General features: G+C 57.6%; 1 protein-coding gene across 4 annotated transcripts in view; it reads left to right on the forward strand.

The window, feature by feature from the left end:
* The window catches only part of NSMF (NMDA receptor synaptonuclear signaling and neuronal migration factor), a 30,029-nt gene that overhangs the window by 4,485 nt on the left and 9,190 nt on the right, over positions 1-16,354 (forward strand). Inside the window, exons 3-15 of one of the 4 annotated variants that reach the window (XM_029054396.1) lie at positions 1,434-1,919; positions 2,495-2,573; positions 3,240-3,245; positions 4,532-4,600; positions 6,306-6,358; positions 7,604-7,693; positions 9,108-9,232; positions 11,125-11,208; positions 12,164-12,197; positions 13,516-13,586; positions 14,499-14,578; positions 15,020-15,122; positions 15,323-15,398. In XM_029054396.1, coding sequence (XP_028910229.1) covers positions 1,434-1,919; positions 2,495-2,573; positions 3,240-3,245; positions 4,532-4,600; positions 6,306-6,358; positions 7,604-7,693; positions 9,108-9,232; positions 11,125-11,208; positions 12,164-12,197; positions 13,516-13,586; positions 14,499-14,578; positions 15,020-15,122; positions 15,323-15,398 — 1,356 coding nt within the window. The remainder of the gene's footprint in view (positions 1-1,433; positions 1,920-2,494; positions 2,574-3,239; positions 3,246-4,531; positions 4,601-6,305; positions 6,359-7,603; positions 7,694-9,107; positions 9,233-11,124; positions 11,209-12,163; positions 12,198-13,515; positions 13,587-14,498; positions 14,579-15,019; positions 15,123-15,322; positions 15,399-16,354) is intronic. The other 3 variants (XM_029054398.2, XM_029054397.1, XM_029054399.2) reach the window with 3 other exon arrangements.

Genomic DNA, 16,354 nt, shown 5'->3' on the forward strand with positions numbered 1-16,354 from the left:
TGATGGCGGTCGACCGCGTGGGTTCACGTGTGTGCTGGCCTGTGTGTGTGGGAGTGGTGCCCGAAGCCCGATAATGATTGCGGAATTTGTTCAGTGCTGACTCTAATAATAATAACGATAATTACGGCATTTGTTCGGCGGTTACTACAGCGGGCAGGGGAGGTGGCGTCTCCTCCCCGTCGAGCTCGGGGCCGACAAGAGGGCAGGGATTTTCAGGGTGGGGGCTGGAGACGGGCCTCAGAGGGCCGCCATTTGGGGCCATCGGCCCTGACTGGAAACACTCAGGTCCGGTCGGCTGAGAGGGTTCTGACGGCCCCAAGATGGCGGCCGGGAAGGGAGCCCGTACGAATCGTGCCGGTGCCCGGCACTGGGCGAGGGCAGGGTGGGCCAGGTGGGCATCGCCATCTGCGGCAGCCACGCTCCGCCTGTGTGAATCCCAGCTCTGCCACCTCAGGACTTCTGGGCTTTAATTTCTCTCTTTCTATTAAAGTCTGTCTCCCCCGCTAATAACGATTTTGGTACTCGTTAAGTGCTTTATTTATTCATTCAGTCAGTCGTATTTGCTGAGGGTTCGCTGTGTGCAGAGCACTGTACTAAGTGCTTGGGAGGCTACAATCTAAGCGCTGGGGTAGATACAGGGTAATCAGGTGGGACACAGTCCCTGTCCCACGTGGGGCTCACAGTCTTAATCCCCATTTGACAGATGAGGTCACTGAGGCCCGGAGAAGTGAAGCAACTTGCCCAAGGTCACACAGCAGACATGTGGCAGAGCCGGGATTAAAACCCGGATCTTTCTGACTCCCGGGCCCGGGCTAGCCACGTTGCTTCTCTAGACTGTAAGCTCACTGCGGGCAGGGAACATGTCTATTTATTGTTGTTTCTCCCAAGTGCTTAGTACAGTGCTCTGCACGCAGTAATAATGATAATAATAATAATAATAATGGTATTTGTTAAGCATTTACTATGTGCTAAGCACGGTTATAAGCTCTGGAGTAGATAGAAGGTAATCAGGCTGTTCCACGTGGAGTGCACAGCCTTAATCCCCATTTTACAAATGAGGGAACTGAGGCCCAGAGAAGTGAAGTGGCTCACCTAAGGTCACACAGCAGACAAGTGGCAGAGCCGGGGTTAGAACCCACGTCCTCTGACTCCCAAGCCCGGCCTCTTTCCATTCTTTCCATTCAATCATATTTATAGAACTCTTACTGTGTGCAAAGCACTGTACTGAGCGCTTGGGAGAGTACAGTGCAGCGACAAATAGGGACAATCCTCCCCCAACGACCTCACAGTCTAGAGGGGGAGAGAGACACTAATAAAAATGAATAAACAGATTACGGCTACAGACAGATCTACACGTACCCAACGCTCGGCACAGGGCCCGTCACCTAGTAAGCGCAGAACAGATGCCCCAGTTATTATCACGATGATTTCAGACCACCTGCTGGCTGAGCCCAGCGCAGGCCCGGAGGATTCCCCGGAGGTTCATCAGGCCCCGCAACACAAACGCCGGCTCTCCCTCATCTCCGACGGCAAGATGGAGCGGAGCTTCTCGGAGGAGGGTCCCGCAAAGGGGGCGACCCCGGGCGAGGGGCCCGAGCCGCGCGTCTACACCATCTCCGGCGAGCGGCCCATGCTGTCGGACCCCGAGGGCGAGAGCATCGAGCTGGGGGCCGTGAGGGGCTGCCGTCGGGGGCACCACCGGAGCCAGCCCCTGCAGGGCTCGGACGGGGCCCAGGACCCGGCCCGGCCCTGCCGCAGCTGGGGGGGCAGCCGCCAGGGCTCCAAGGAGTGCCCCGGCTGTGCCCAGCCGGCCCCGCCTCCCTCCGGCCAGTCTCTCGATCCGGAGCCGGCCCCGGCCCAGGAGGCGGCGGGCCGGAGGAAGAAGCTGGAGAGGATGTACAGTATCGACCGCGGGTCCGGTGAGTGCCGTCGGGCGGGCGTTCGGGTCGGGTGGCGCTTGGCCGGGCGGGCCGTTCCATTCAGTTCAGTTCAGTCGTATTTACTGAGCGCTTACGGTGTGCAAGGGAGCGGGCGGGAGAGTACGAGACCAGACACGTTCCACGGCGAGTTCTCGGTCTAGAGGGGGAACGATCAAGCAGTGTGGCCTAACGGAGAGAGCCGGGGCCTCGAGTCAGAAGGAGGTGGGTTCCTCCATTCATTCATTCAGTCACATGTATTGAGCGCTTACTGTGTGCAGAGCACTGTACTAAGCCCTTGGAAAGTACAATTCGGCAACAGAGAGAGACAATCCCGACCCAACAGCGGACTCACAATCTAGAAGGGGTTCTAATCCCGGTTCTGTCACTCGTCTGCTGTGCGATCTTGGGCGAGTCACTTCACTTCTCAGCTAACAGCTAACAGATCTGGAAAAAATGGGGATTAAGAGCGTGAGCCCCATATGTAGCCCAACAGTTAGAACAGTGCTCGACACATAGTTAGCGCTTAACAATTATCATTATTAGTTATTATCCTACCTCCCTTCCGGTCTCTCCAGACAACGTGCTTCCGATCCGGACCTGGTTCCCCAAGGAGAATCTGTTCAGTTTTCAGACTGCCACAACGACTATGCAAGCGTAAGTCTCCTCTGTGGGTAGGCCTGGTGGGCATCGCCAGTCCTGGGGGTCGAGAGGAGCATGGCAGCTCATTCGTTCATTTGTTCGGTGGTATTTTTTGAGCACTTACTCTGTGCAAAGCACTGTACTGAGTGCTTGGGAGAGTAGGATACGGCAGCAGACAGACATACTCCCTGCCCACGACGAGCTCAGCTCCTGGGCAGAAAGTGGCATCTGCAGCAGCTTGGCCTAGCGGAGAGCACCCGGGCCCGGGAGTCAGAAGGACCTGGGTTCTAATCCCAGCTCTGCTCTGCTGGGTGACCCTGGACAGGTCACTTCACTTCTCTGTGTCTCAGGGACCTCCTCCGTCAAATGGGGTTTAAGACTGTGAGCCCCACATGGGACAGAGACCGTGTCCAACCCGATTTGCTTGTATCCACCCCAGCGCTTAGAACAGTGCCTGGCACACAGTGAATGCTTAACAAACCCCCAAATCATTATGGTTAGGTTACCTTGTCTGATGCACGGAGGGGAGGATCACTTTATTCAGGCCCTCGATTCCTGCCCTTTCCCCCGCCGGTTTGACCCGCTAGCCATCCCGAGGCCCACCCTAAGGGCGGAGGAAGCCTCGGCCGCGCGCTAACCATCTCTTCTCTCTCCCTTTTCCCCTCCCGCCGGCCTCCGCAGCATCTCGTAAGTACCACTTTGCTCGCTCGTTTCTCTGTTCGCGGGCACCATCCTCTCGCTCCAGCGCTGGGAGGCAGCAGCGGCAAAATCTGGGGGGCCAGGGCCCAAGCGCGGGGTCCGGCTGGGCTCCGAAGGGGAGAGGCTCCAGCGTGCAGCAGGAAGGACGAAGGACCCTTTGGTGTGGCGCAGCGGAAAGAGCCCGGGCCTGGGAGTCGGAGGATCTGGGTTCTAATCCCGGCTCTGCCACTTCCCTGCTCTTGGGCGAGTCGCTTAACCTCTCTGGGCTTCAGTTTCCTCATCTGAAAAATGGGGAATAAAATGCCTGTTCTCCTCTCTCTCTTAGGCCGTTAGCCCCGTGTGGAACAGAGACTATGTCTGATCTGATGATCCTGTATCTACCCCAACACTTAGCACAGTGCTTGCCACCAAGCGTGCCCCTTGTTATGGTACTTGTTAAGCTCTTACCATGTGCCAGGCACTGTACTAAGCTCTGGGGTAAACACAAGCTAATCAGGTTAGACGCATTCCATGTCCCAAATTGGGCTCACAGTTTTAATCCCCATTTTACAGAAGAGATCATTAAGGCATAGAGAAGTAAAGTGACTTACCCAAGGTCTCACCCTGCAGACAAGCCGCATAGCCGGGATTAGAACCGAGGTCCTTCTGACTCCCAGGCCCCGGGCTCTCTCCACTTATCCACGCTGCTTCATTTAATAAGTGTGCGTATTGTCACTGAATCTGTAGGAGCAGGGTTGCTGGGATAAGTCATCCCCAAGGGAAGCGGTATGTCCTAATGGGAAGATCCGGGTTCTAATCCCGGCTCCGCCACGTCACTACTGTGTTACCTTGGGCTAGTCAGTTCTCTCATCTGCAAAATGGGGATTCAATCCCTGTTCTCCTTCCTACTTAGACTGTGAGCCTCACGATGGCCCTGATTATCTTGTATCTACCTCAGTGCTCAGTACAGAACTTGGCCCGTAGTAAGCGCTTAAATACCACAATTATTCATTCAACCGTATTTTTAGAGTGCATACTGCGTGAAGAGCATTGTACTAAGCGCTTGGGAGAGTACAGTAGAACAGTAAACAGACACAGTCCCTGCTCAACACGAGTTTGCAGTCCAGAGGAAGAAGGGCAGGGGGAGCGGCCTCCCCGTGAAGCTCCAGTGGCAGCACTCCCCGATCTCTCCTCTCCCCACCCCCGCCCCCGTGGGCGCCTCTTGCTGCGGCCGCTGCCGTCTCTGCCCAAGCCCGGCCGTGGAGTCGGTTAATGGCTTTGCCGTGGTTTCCCAGGGCTTTCAGGGGATACGCGGAGAGGAAGCGCCGGAAACGGGAGAGCGATTCGGCGGCAGTTATCCAGAGGTAGGGCCGCCCGCCGCCGCCCGCCTCCGCCCGATGTTGCATGGGCCCTGCCCGGGCCACCGCCGCCCTGTCTTCAGTGTCGCCCGCTGGCTCGTGTCTGTGCCGTCTCCTGTCTGTGATGTCTCCCGGCCGCTCCGTCCCCGCCTCCCGGAGGGGTAGAGTCGGGATCCCCGCCGTCCCCGAGTGAGAAGAAGGGAGGGTCCCGTCATCTGCCCCGCTTCCCGAGGCTGCCTGCCGGCCTGGGGCGACTGAAGCAGACTTTTAGGCCTTGACCCGAGACGGAGTGGCAGAGTGGGTGGTCCCCTGCCACGCCCGGGGCCCGGAAGGTGGTCAGAACCCCCCGGGGCACCACGCTGGCCCCTGAACAGCGGTGCTACGTGAGCCAGGACGGACCCCTAGCCACCGGCCTGCAGCCCAGCGGTGAACCGGCCTCTCAGGTGAAGAAACTCGGCTCCAACTGCCAAGGAGAGAAAGAGAATGGGTGGGCCGGTCAGTCGAGAGGGTCTTCTGCCAGGCTCCCGGGATGGACAGGGCAGTGCCGTTGGGGTCTCTCCCTCCTGAATCTGGGACCCCGTGTTCCGAGAGTGGAGCGAGGAGCCAGAGATCGACTCTGGCTTCGCCTCTCTATTGGCGAAGCGGGGTCTCCAGGGTTCCTTCTGTGGAGCAGGATGGCGTCTCCGGACCCAAAGCAGGATTCACCGTGCCCCGAGAAGAATCATCGGTGGGGCAGAGGCTCCTGGGGGCCTTCCTGGTGTTCCCAGTCCTCCGGCCCAAGGGCAGCTCGGAGAATGGCCTTCCCTGGACCATTGTGGCACTGGCCACTTCAATGAGGCTTTGAGACGAGGGAGAGAGTAATTGTCTATCAGATATGAGGCGGGAGGTTGTTCCAGGTCAGAGGCAGGATACGGTCGAGAGGTCGGTGGCGAGATAGATGGGATCGAGGTACCGTGAGAAGGTTGGCGTTAGAAGAGCGAAGTGTGCTGGTTGGGTTGGAGTAGGAAAACAGCGAGGTGAAGTAAGAGGGAGCGAGTTGACTGCTTTAAAAGCCAATAGTGAGGAGTGTTTGTTCGATGCGGACGTGGAAGGGCAGCCACTGGAGGTTCTTGAGGAGTGGAGAAAGATGGGCTGAACGTTTCGGTAGAAAAATGATCCAGGCAGCAGAGTGAAGTATGGACGGCGGAGAGACAGGAGGCTGGGAGGTCAGCAAGGAGGATGATGTGGTAATCAAGGCGGGTTAGGATGGAAGGATTGGATTAACACGGTAGCAGCTTGGATGGAGGGGAAAGGGAGGATTTAGTCATGGGGGCCCGTGTTTGTGTGTGTGTGTGCGCGCGCGAGTGTTGTTTGTATGTGTGGTGTGATTCTGTGTATACAAGTGGCATCTCCAGCTGTCTTTTCTGTGGTGATGTCGTTTCCACTTCCTGTGTGTTGTTGGAAGCCTCTCTCCCCAGTTCTGGGGGTCTCTAGGGGCAGAGAATATTCTGGAGCCGAGGCTCTCCCCTCCGTTGGCCGCCCACCGCCCCACAGCTCCAACAGAGCCTCGGCTGGACGTGGTCTGAGTCCAGGCCCCGGGAGTTGTCCAAACCTCATTCTGCTGACCCTCCCTCCCGTCCCCGAACCCGGCAGTGCCCTGCCAGCCCCGTCTCAAGCTCCCCGCTGCCTCTCCCGGCCTCAAGGCTCGGCCGTCTCTGCTTTCCCCCTCCAGGAATTTCCGGAAGCACCTAAGGATGGTGGGAAGCCGGCGAGTGAAAGCCCAGAGTAAGAGGGGCTCGGGGGTCAGGAAGTCTGTGGAGGGTTGCCGGGGGATGTTGGGGATCAGGCAGGCTGGGGGGGGGGGGCAGCGACGGGGCCCCTCTCTCAGGGGGTAAGAGGTCGGTCAGCCTGGCTTGTAGCTACCCTTGAGGGGCGGGGGCTTAGGTCCAGGGCCTCCTCAGACCCCCCAACAGTCCGAAGCCCGGGATAGTGCTCTTGCGGCCCAAGAGCCGGAGGCACCGAGGGGCAGAGGGGCTTTGGTTCGGAGCCGACGGGCCGCCCATCGTCGTCCAGCGCCTGCCTCTCCCAAGACCTTCGCTCACTTCCTCCCTCCAGGTGCTACGGCCATTGGGGGACTCTAGCTTGGACGGTCCTCCTTCCGGTCAGGGGGAGGCCCTGGCGCTGTCACGCTTGCCCGGCCTCCAGCGCTTTGCATGTCGCTTGGCGACCTCGTCTCCCCGCCCGCCGCCTGGGCCCCCGAGCCGAAAAGGGGGCCGCCGCTCGCCCCGGGAGCGTGGGCGTCGGACCCCCGCCGTGCCAGCCACAGACCAAGCCCGGGGATGGGCGGGGGAGGCAGGCGGGTCAAACCACCTGGGATTCCCCTGGCCACCGGAAGCCCTTCGGCACAGACTCCGGCCTTGGTCTGTAGCTACGGGCCCAGGGGACTAGCAAGCAGGGCTGTCAGCCCCCCAGCACCCCTGGAGGGAGAGAGAGAGTCAGAGACACAGAGAGAGAGACCCCCGTGAATGAGTATAGAGGAGAGGGCCCATTTCCTTCAATCTACCATCTCCCCCACCCCCGATCAATATACCGATTAATCAGTAGCGTTCACCGAGCACTCACTGTGGGCAGAGCACGGGACCCAGCGCTCAGGAGAGGAGACGCGATCCCTGCCCACAAGGAGCTAACGGTCTACTGGGTGCAGAGCACCGCATTAAGCGCTTGGGAGAGGACACTGAGCTGGAGCTGGTCATCACGATCCCTGCCCTCCAGAAGCCGCCCACTCCCGTGAGACTCAGAACCCGGGTCCCGGCCTAGGCTCCGGAAGTCCTGGAAACGCGATTCTCCCAGGGTGCTAGACCCCAGATTCGGAGAGAGGGCGTTCTGCTCGGGGCCCCGGTGTCAGCCTGGTTCTCCGTGCCCCCCGCCACCCCTACCGAATGGAGCCAGGCCCGAGCAGAGGCAGGGCGAGCAGGTGGGCGACCCCCGGGCCTCTGTGCCCGCTAACGCCCGCCCTTGCTTCCGCCTTAGCGTTTGCCGAGCGCCGCGAGAGGAGCTTCAGCCGGTCCTGGAGCGACCCCACCCCCGTCACGGCCGACTCTCTCCACGACTCACGAGACAGTAGGTCCTCGGACACCCCGAGAGTCTGGGCACCTTGGGCACCCCCTCCACGCCCCCCAACCATTCTTCAGATGACTGACCCCCCCCCCCCCGGCGCCTCTGGGCCCCGGCATACAGGGACTGCGAGCCCCCGAGCCTTGAGAGGCCCCCTGCCCTTCTCCTTGAGGATCAGGCCGGGGAAGGGGAGAAGGCCTGCTGTCCCCTGCCTGGAGAGATGAAGGCCCGAGGCAGGTACCAGCTTCCCTGCTTCCGAGTGGCTGAACGAGGCCCCCCGGGCCTTCTTTGAGAGCCCCCCAAAGCAAGAGCCCCGTCTCCCCTAAGAGAGCCCCTCCTGGCACTCTGTGGCCCAACCTGGGACCCCCTTCCCATCGGGCTCCACAAACAAGGCAAGTGGAAAGAGCTCGGGCCTGGGAGTCAGAGGACCTGGGTTCTAATCCCCTCTCTGCCACTTGCCTGCTATGTGACCTCAGGCAAGTCATTTCACTTCTCTGGGCCTCAGTTTCCTCATCTGTAAAGTGGGGATTCAATCCCTGTTCTCCCTCCTGCTTAGACTGTGAGCCTCCCGGGGGACAGGGCCTGCGCCTGACCTGATCCTCCCGTATCTACCCCAGCGCTTTAGCATAGCGCTCGACACAGAGTAAAGGCGCTTTAACAACTATCAAGCCCGAGGCGGAAGCCTGAGGATTCCCCATTGCACCCCGCCTGCCCCCACCCGCTCTCTAGAGCCCCCTAGGACCGGGCCACCCACGGGGAGCCAGGGAAGCAGTGGGGAGGGAGTCCATCTCTGCCCAGAGGTGGGCACGGGCTGCTGGCACGGGGAGGATGAGTCGCTGGCTGCAGGAGAGCGGGGGCTGCTGCTAACTGGGGGCCGGGGTGGCCGGAGGGGCCGGGTCATGAAACCATCATCCCACCGCCACGGGCGCTTGCCCTCTCCCAGGCCGACGGGCACGCACAGCCCAAAGTTGCCCTCCGACATTCTCGCCCTACCCCGGGGGGCCGCACCGGCACCCATGGGATGGATCCGTAGGTCCTGGTCCAGCCCTTCTGCCTCTCCGCCCCGGGCACGACCACCATGCCAACCCCCTGGTCCGAGCCCAACCCACCCGGGCGCTTGTGGGAGCACCGTGTTCTGCTCCCATCCAACGGAGGGTCAGTCGGTCGTATTTATTGAGCGCTTACCGTGTGCCGAGCACTGGACTAAGCACCTGGCAGAAGACAATACAACAATAAGCAGACACGTCAAGGTGTCAGACGAGGGAGGTGGGGGAAGGAGAGGCACTTCCAGGAGGGAGCCGAAGCGCTATCGGCTACCGTCCCCCATCGCCGGCCTCCCCCTTCGTCCCTCCCCAAGATCGGTGGCGGTGACTGGGGGGCTGAGTCGCCATGGTGACCCGGGTGCCCTCCCCCCACCCAGGCCACGATCTCCAGAACTCCTGCAATGACCTGGACGAGGACTTCGAAGACCTGCACTGGGAGGCGGAGAAGGAGCTGGAGGCCGCCGCTTGTGACGCCGACGACTTCGTCCCGCCCAAGATCATGGTAAGCGGCGGCCTTGGGGTTTCCGCTGGGCCCGGCCTCCCTCGCTTCCCTCCGAGAACAACTTCTCACCCCCGGACCTCCCCACCCCAACCGCTCCGGCCTCGAACGAGTGTTGAGGGGGATAGTGGGGGAGTAGGAGCGGGGATCGGGTCCAGCCATATCCCCAGGTGAAGTCCCAGGGCCCGAGGTGGCAGTCGAGGCCGAGAACAATCCATCCATCGGTGACACTGACTGAGCACTTACTGTGTGTAAGACACTATGCCGAGGGCTTGGGAGAGGACACTAGGACCCCGAGGAGGAATCCAAATTAGAGGTAAAACGCTCGGTGCAAAATAAGTGCTATTTGTTAAGCACATAGAACGGGGTTTGGACATAGTGAGTGCTTAACAGGTACAATTATTATTATTATTTTCACTTACTATATGCCTAGTACTCTATTAAGCGCAGGGATAGATACTAGGTAATCAAGTCCCCCTTTGGGGCTCTCAGTCTAAGTAGGAGGGAAGACAGGAATTGAATCTCCATTTTGCAGAGGAGGGAATTAAGGCCCAGAGAAGTGGCGTGACTTGTCCGAGGTCACCCAGCAGATAAGCGGGAGAACCGCGATTAGAACGTATGTCCTCCGCCTCCCAGGCCCGGACTCTTTCCACTAGGTCACACTGCTTCTCTCAATAAATACCAATCAGTGGTATTTATTGAGCGCTTGCTGGGGGCAGAGCACTGGTCTAAGAGGTTGGGAAAGTACCAGTCGGTTAATCAATCAGTGGTATTTATTGAGCACTTGCGGGGGGCAGAGCACTGTTCTAACCCCTTGGGAGAGGAGGATGCAACAGAGTAGACATGATCCCTGTCCACAAGGAGATTACAGTTTAGATGGAGAGGTAGGCGTTAAAGTAAATTAGGGAGGTGGACGTAAGTGCTGGGAGGCTGACGGTAAGGTGAACATCGAGTTCTTAAAGGGGAGAAATCCAGGTTCATTAGCAACTCGGAAGGGAGAGGGAGTAGGGGAAATGGGAGCTTAGTCGGGAAGGCCCCTGGGAGGAGAAGTGCTCTAATAAGGCTCGGAAGGGGGGCAGAGTGACCATTGGTCGACTATGAAGAGGACGTTCCGGGCCAGAGGCGGGATGTGGGCGAGAGGTCGGTGGCCAGATAGACGAGAGAGAGATACATTGAGAAGGTTGGAGTTAGAGGAGCGAAGTGTGCGGGCTGGGTTGGAGAAGGAAGTCGGCGAGGTAAGGTAGGAAGGGGCGAGGAGATTGACTGCTTTAAAGTGGATCGTAAGGGGTTTCTGATGCGGAGGCGGATGGGCGACCGCTGGAGGTTCTGCCCACAGTAATAATAATTATGGTATTTGTTAAGCGCTTAGTAAGTGACAGGCACCGTACTAAAAGCTGGGAGCTTACACAAGGAGCTCACTGTCTACGGGGAGAGACGTAAAAGTCGTTTACAGATAAGGGGGATAGTAGAGCATAAAGATGTTCACATAAATGTTGTGGGGCTGGGGTGAGTTTAAAAAATGCTTAAAGGAGGACATAGCCAAATTCATCAATCTATCAATCAATCAGTGGTACTTTCTTCGTGCAGATCACTGAACTAAGCGCTTGGGAGAGTACGGTGCAACAGAATTAGCGGTCACGTTCCCTGCCCCTAACGAATTTCCAGTCTGGAGGTTACCCTTGATCGATCGACTGACTCAGTGGGGTTGATGAGAGGAGAGGGGCGAGGGCCACAGCGGGGATTGGGGGCAAAAATGAACTGCGGCGTCGTATTCATTCGATCGTATTTATCGAGCACTTACTATTTGCAGAGCACCATATTAAGCACTGGGGAAAGTCTCCCCGGGTAAGTCGGGGGCTCCTTCTAGCAGGTTCTCCCCTCTGTCTCCTCACCAGCTCATCTCCTCCAAAGTCCCCAAAGCGGAGTACATCCCGACCATCATCCGCCAGGACGACTCGTCCATCATTCCCATCCTCTATGTGAGTGTCCCGCAGAGAGCGTTGGTCGGGGGAGCCAGGGAAGGATTCATCGGGGAAAAGGGGGCTCGGACCAGCCCGGGGTGGGGGTCCTGAGGGAGGTGTGGCAGGGGGAGAATGGCCCCCGCCCTGTGCCCCTTTCCTGTCGGGGCCATTGGCACCTGCCCATGTGCCAACCTGCCCGTGACAGCAGCCCTGCTGGGATTATTCCAGGGGGTCCCGAATGTCCCCGGCCGGACTGACCAAAAATTCGGCATCCACTGGGATGTCACCTAGCACTTCTGATGGCTTTCCTACCTTTTCTTTATTTAATGGTACTTGTTAAGCGCTTACTATGTACCAGGCACTGTTCTGAGCGCTGGGGTAGATACAAGCTAATCAGGTTGAACTCAGTCCATATCCCACCTAATTAAGGCATACCCACCCCAACGCTTAGAACAGTGTTTGCCACCTAGTAAATGCTTAACAAATACCATAAAAATAGAGTTTGATTCTATTGTCCTCTCCCAAGATCTTAATGCAGTTCTCTGCGCAGAACAAGCAGCTTGGCCTAGTGGAGAGAGCACAGGCCTGGAATCCAGATAGCCTGAGTTCTAATCCTGGCTCTGGGTCCTGATCCCAGCTCTGGGTTCTATTCCCAGCTAAACCCCTTGTCTGCTGGGTGATCTTGGGCAAGTCATTTAACTTCTCTGTGCCTCACCTTCCTCCTCTATAAAATGGGGATTAAACCCTACTCCCTCCTACTTGGACTGTGAGCCCCATGCGGGACATGGACTTTGTCCAACCTGACTAACTTATATCTATCCCAGGGCTCAGAACAGTGCTTAGCACATTATAAGCACTTAACAAATACCAAAACATAATAATAAAAAATTTTTTAAAAATAAATTAAAAATAGGCTGGTGGCCATTTGCAGGGGTCTTGCGATTCATAGACCTCCCCTTCTGTTTTGCTACAGGATCATGAGCATGCCACCTTCGAAGATATCCTAGGTAAGGCAGCTGTGGCCTCGCTCCTGCAGCCTCAGTTTACCCAGAGAATAGTTCCCCAGGCTAAACTCACCTCACCCCCTCTGCTAGGGCTCTGGGGACCCAGAAGAAGGGACCCTTGGGCTCTGGATCTCAGGCAGGGGATGGCGAGGGGGTGGGGGGAAAGCTCCAGGTTTGAACAGTCAGTCAATGATACTTATTGTTGCCCTCATCGTTCGGGGGAAAACAGAGGCTGAATATACAGTTCTTAAGGAGAGAAATCATAATCGCGGTCTTCATTAAACCTCATTGGATGCCAAGAGGCCTTCCCTGATTAAGGGCCTAGTGGACAGAATCCAGGGCCTGGGAGCCAGAGGACCTGGGTTCAAATACCAGCTCCACCTCTTGCCTGCTGCGGGACCTTGGGTAAGTCACTTAATTTCTCTAGGCCTCACTTTCCTCATCTATAAAATGAGGCTTCAGTAACCATTCTCCCTTCCTCTCAGACTGTGAGCCCCATGTGGAACGGGGACTCTTTCCGACCTGATGATAATGTATCTTCCCCAGAGCTTACTACAGTGCTTGGCACGTGGTAAGCACTCACCACATTCCACAATGATGATGCCAAGTACTCTGCTAAGCGCTGGGATAGATCCCGGGGAATCAGATTAGATGCGGTCCCTTTTCCCATATGTTGCTTGCAGTCTTACAGGGAGGAAGAACAGTATTGAACCTCCGATTTAACATATAAGAGAATTGAGGTTCAGGGAAGTTAAGTGACTCACCCACGGTCACACGGCAGAAGAGTGGCTGAGGCAGGATTAGAATCCAGCTCTCCTGACTTTCAGGCCTATGCTCTTGTCCCTGGCCTTTAGGAGCTTTCAATTCGATAAGATTGACTCTTGTCCTCTTTCTATGAGTGTTAGGGTGGTTTCCTGAGCCCTCCTTTGAGCCTCAGTTTCCCCATTTACAGAGTCCTGAGGGTGGGTCAATAGGTGGGGGGCAATGGAGAGGGGCAGCGAGGAGGGGAGGAGCCATCATCATCAGTTTATTAGTTGATTGGTGCCTACTGGATGCTAAGCACTGAACTGAGCACCTGGGATGGTCAATCAAAGAAGAAGACATGGGTCCTGGGTTCTAGGAGTTCCCGCTCAAATGGAGTCAGAATGGGAAGTTGGGGGAGGAGGGGCATGGGCGGGACCTTAATGGACCCGAAGTCAGTCACGGGTGGCAGGGGTCGGGCTGGGGGGAGAGGTTGAGGTGGGATGGGATCCGGTTGGGGAAAGGCCTCTTTTCCCCTAAGCCTCTCTTCCCGACCTCTAATGTCATCCCGCTGCTTCAGAGGAGATTGAGAAGAAGCTGACCATATATCACAAAGGCGCCAGGATCTGGAAGATGCTTATATTCTGTCAGGTAGCTACTCTCCACATCCCCTCTCCCTTCTCACCCGTAAGTCACTCAATCAATAATAATAACAATTATGGTATTTGTGAAGCAATTAACTTGTGCCAGGCACTGTACTAAGCTCTGGGATGGATACAAGCAAGTCGGGTTGGACTCGGCCCCTGTCCCACGTGGGGCTAACGGTTTCAATCCCCATTTTGCAAATGAGGTAACTGAGGCCCAGTGAAGTAATTTAACCAAGGTCACGCAACAGACAAGTAGCGGAGCCAGGATTAGAATCCATGACCTTCTGACGCCCAGGCCCGGATTCTGTCCCCTACGCCACGCTGCTTCTCTGTCATATTCAATCATCAATAGTGTTCTGTCATATTCAGTCAGTTCCCTCATCTGTAAAATGGCGATTGAGACTGTGAGCCCCTCGTGCGACAGGGACTGTGTCCAACCCAATTTACTTGTCTCCACCCCAGCGCTTAGTACAGTGTCTGGCACACAGTAAGGGCTTAACAAACACCATAATAATTATTATCGTTATTACTAATAAGCAGATACATTTCCTGCCCACAAGGAGCTTACATGTCCTCTCAGCCCAGTGCCACCCTACAGCTTCCTCTGGGGATGGGGACCCTCCCCCTCCCTCCCTGCTCCGCTGCTCCAGAGACCCCAATTCTGTGGGGCTGGAGGGGCAGACCCTCACCCCAGGGATGGAGAAGGGAGCCAGGGATCTCCCACAGGAAATTCGAAACCGGCTTGCCCCCCGAGAGCATCTGAGCTGGGACCTCCTCATTCATTCCCTCAGTGGTGTTTATTGAGCGCTTACAGTGTGCAGTGCACTGTACTAACCACCCGTCCCGGCGACCAGCCCGGGGCCTCGGGCTGGGGGGGGTCCCCCTCGCTCCCCACTCCAGCATCTTTCTCTCTCAGGGGGGCCCCGGCCACTTATATCTGCTGAAGAACAAGGTGGCCACTTTCGCCAAAGTGGAGAAGGAGGAGGACATGATTCAGTGAGTGGGGAATGGGTCCCAGCCTCGTCCACGGTGGGGGCATCGCCTGCCCCCGGCCCGGGCCCGCCGCCCCTCGCCTCTCCAGAGGTCTCCCAGCCCCCAGCCCCCGGTGATCCCCGAGCAATCATCCTAAGGGAAGAGCCCTAAGAACCCTGTCCTTGACTCGGACTCTGGCTTGGGTACAGATCCCAGACCTGGGCCTCCCTGGGCCTCGTTCCCTCTGCTGAAACTTTGCCGGGGGAGAGGGAGGACGGGGAAGATGGGGGTGAGGATGGGGTGAGGGGGAGGATGAGGATGGGGTGGGGATAGAGGTGGAGGTGAGGGTGGGGTGGGGGCGAGGATGGGGTGGGGATGAGGATGAAGACGGGGTAGGAGAGGAGGCCAGGATGGGGGTGGTTGTGGAGGTCTGAAGGCCGAGCTCCTTTCCCCTTTTCCTTGCAGCTTTTGGAAACGGCTGAGTCGCCTAATGAGCAAAATCAACCCTGAGCCAAACGTCATTCACATCATGGGCTGCTACATCCTGGGGAACCCCAACGGAGAGAAGGCAAGACTACCCTCCCCCCGAACCACGAGCTCCCTCCTTCCCTCTCCCTGGCCCTGGTGGGACTGAACCTGGGCCTCCGAGCACGGAGCCTCTCTCCCTCCCACCCCAGGCTTTCGGGAGACCCCAGGCTCCTCCTCCCCGATGAGGAAGTGGACGTTAGGGGGAACAGTCTGGGGTCCAAACCACCTTTTCCCTTTCAGCTATTTCAGAACCTGAAGACCCTCGTGAACCCTAACAAGGTGGCCTTTGAGTCTCCTCTGGAGCTGTCAGCTCAAGGTGAGGTCAATGGGGGGCCGTCGATTAGCCCGACAATCAATCGATCGATCAATAGTTTTTAGAGAGCGCTTACTGAGAGCACGGTACCGGACGAAGGGTCTGGGAGATTACATGACAGCAGAGTGGGTAGATTTGATGCCTACCTGCAAGGAGCTTACAGTCCCAGTAGGTTTAAAATCTAGTAGTCCAAACCCACCTCCCCTTATAGATAACATGCTGGTTTAGTGGCTTAGTGTGACTCTCTGGGCCTGGGAGCCAGAAGGACCCGGGTTCTAATCCCAGCTCGACCACTTGTCTGCTGTGTGTTCTTGGGCAAGTCACTTAGCTTTTCTCTGCCTCAGTTTCCTTATCTAGGAAATGGGGATTAAGACTATGAGCCCTATGTGGAACTGGGACAGTTAAGTACAGTGCCTGGCGCATAGTAAACGCTTAACGTATGCCACAGTTATTGTTATTACAACCCCTGAGGCCTCTGGGTGCCGGATAGAAAGGGATCCCTAAGGTGCCCAGAGGGTAGACCACCCTGTCCCCTCTCCCGCTTCTCCCTCAAGCGCTCCTGGAGGGCCGGGCCGGGTGGTGGGGAGAGGGGGGTCCCACCCTCTCTTTGGGAGAGGAAGACTCTTCGAGAAGAGCTCCCTCAGAGCTGCCGGGCCCCAGGTTGTGTCCAGCGGAATGTCGGAGTCAGGATCTCCTCCGCTGTGCCCAGCACAGCCCCACCTCTGGCTCCCTCCGAGCCCCAGGCCTGCCGAGAACGGCTGTGCCAGCCAGAGACAGGCCAAGGCCGAGGTGGCAGTAGGATGCCGGGCCTCCGGTGGCAGGCTGGGAGGTATGGGAGCCTTACCCGCTGGGGTTCCACATAGGCCCCTTCTATCCCTTCAACGCCCTTCTACCGCTGGCTCCCCGCACGGCGAACTTCAGAAAGGGCTGGGGCCGGCACACTCAGGGCCCCGGCCCCC

Source organism: Ornithorhynchus anatinus, chromosome X4, assembly GCF_004115215.2.
Source record: "Ornithorhynchus anatinus isolate Pmale09 chromosome X4, mOrnAna1.pri.v4, whole genome shotgun sequence".
Taxonomy (NCBI): Eukaryota; Metazoa; Chordata; class Mammalia; order Monotremata; family Ornithorhynchidae; genus Ornithorhynchus; species Ornithorhynchus anatinus.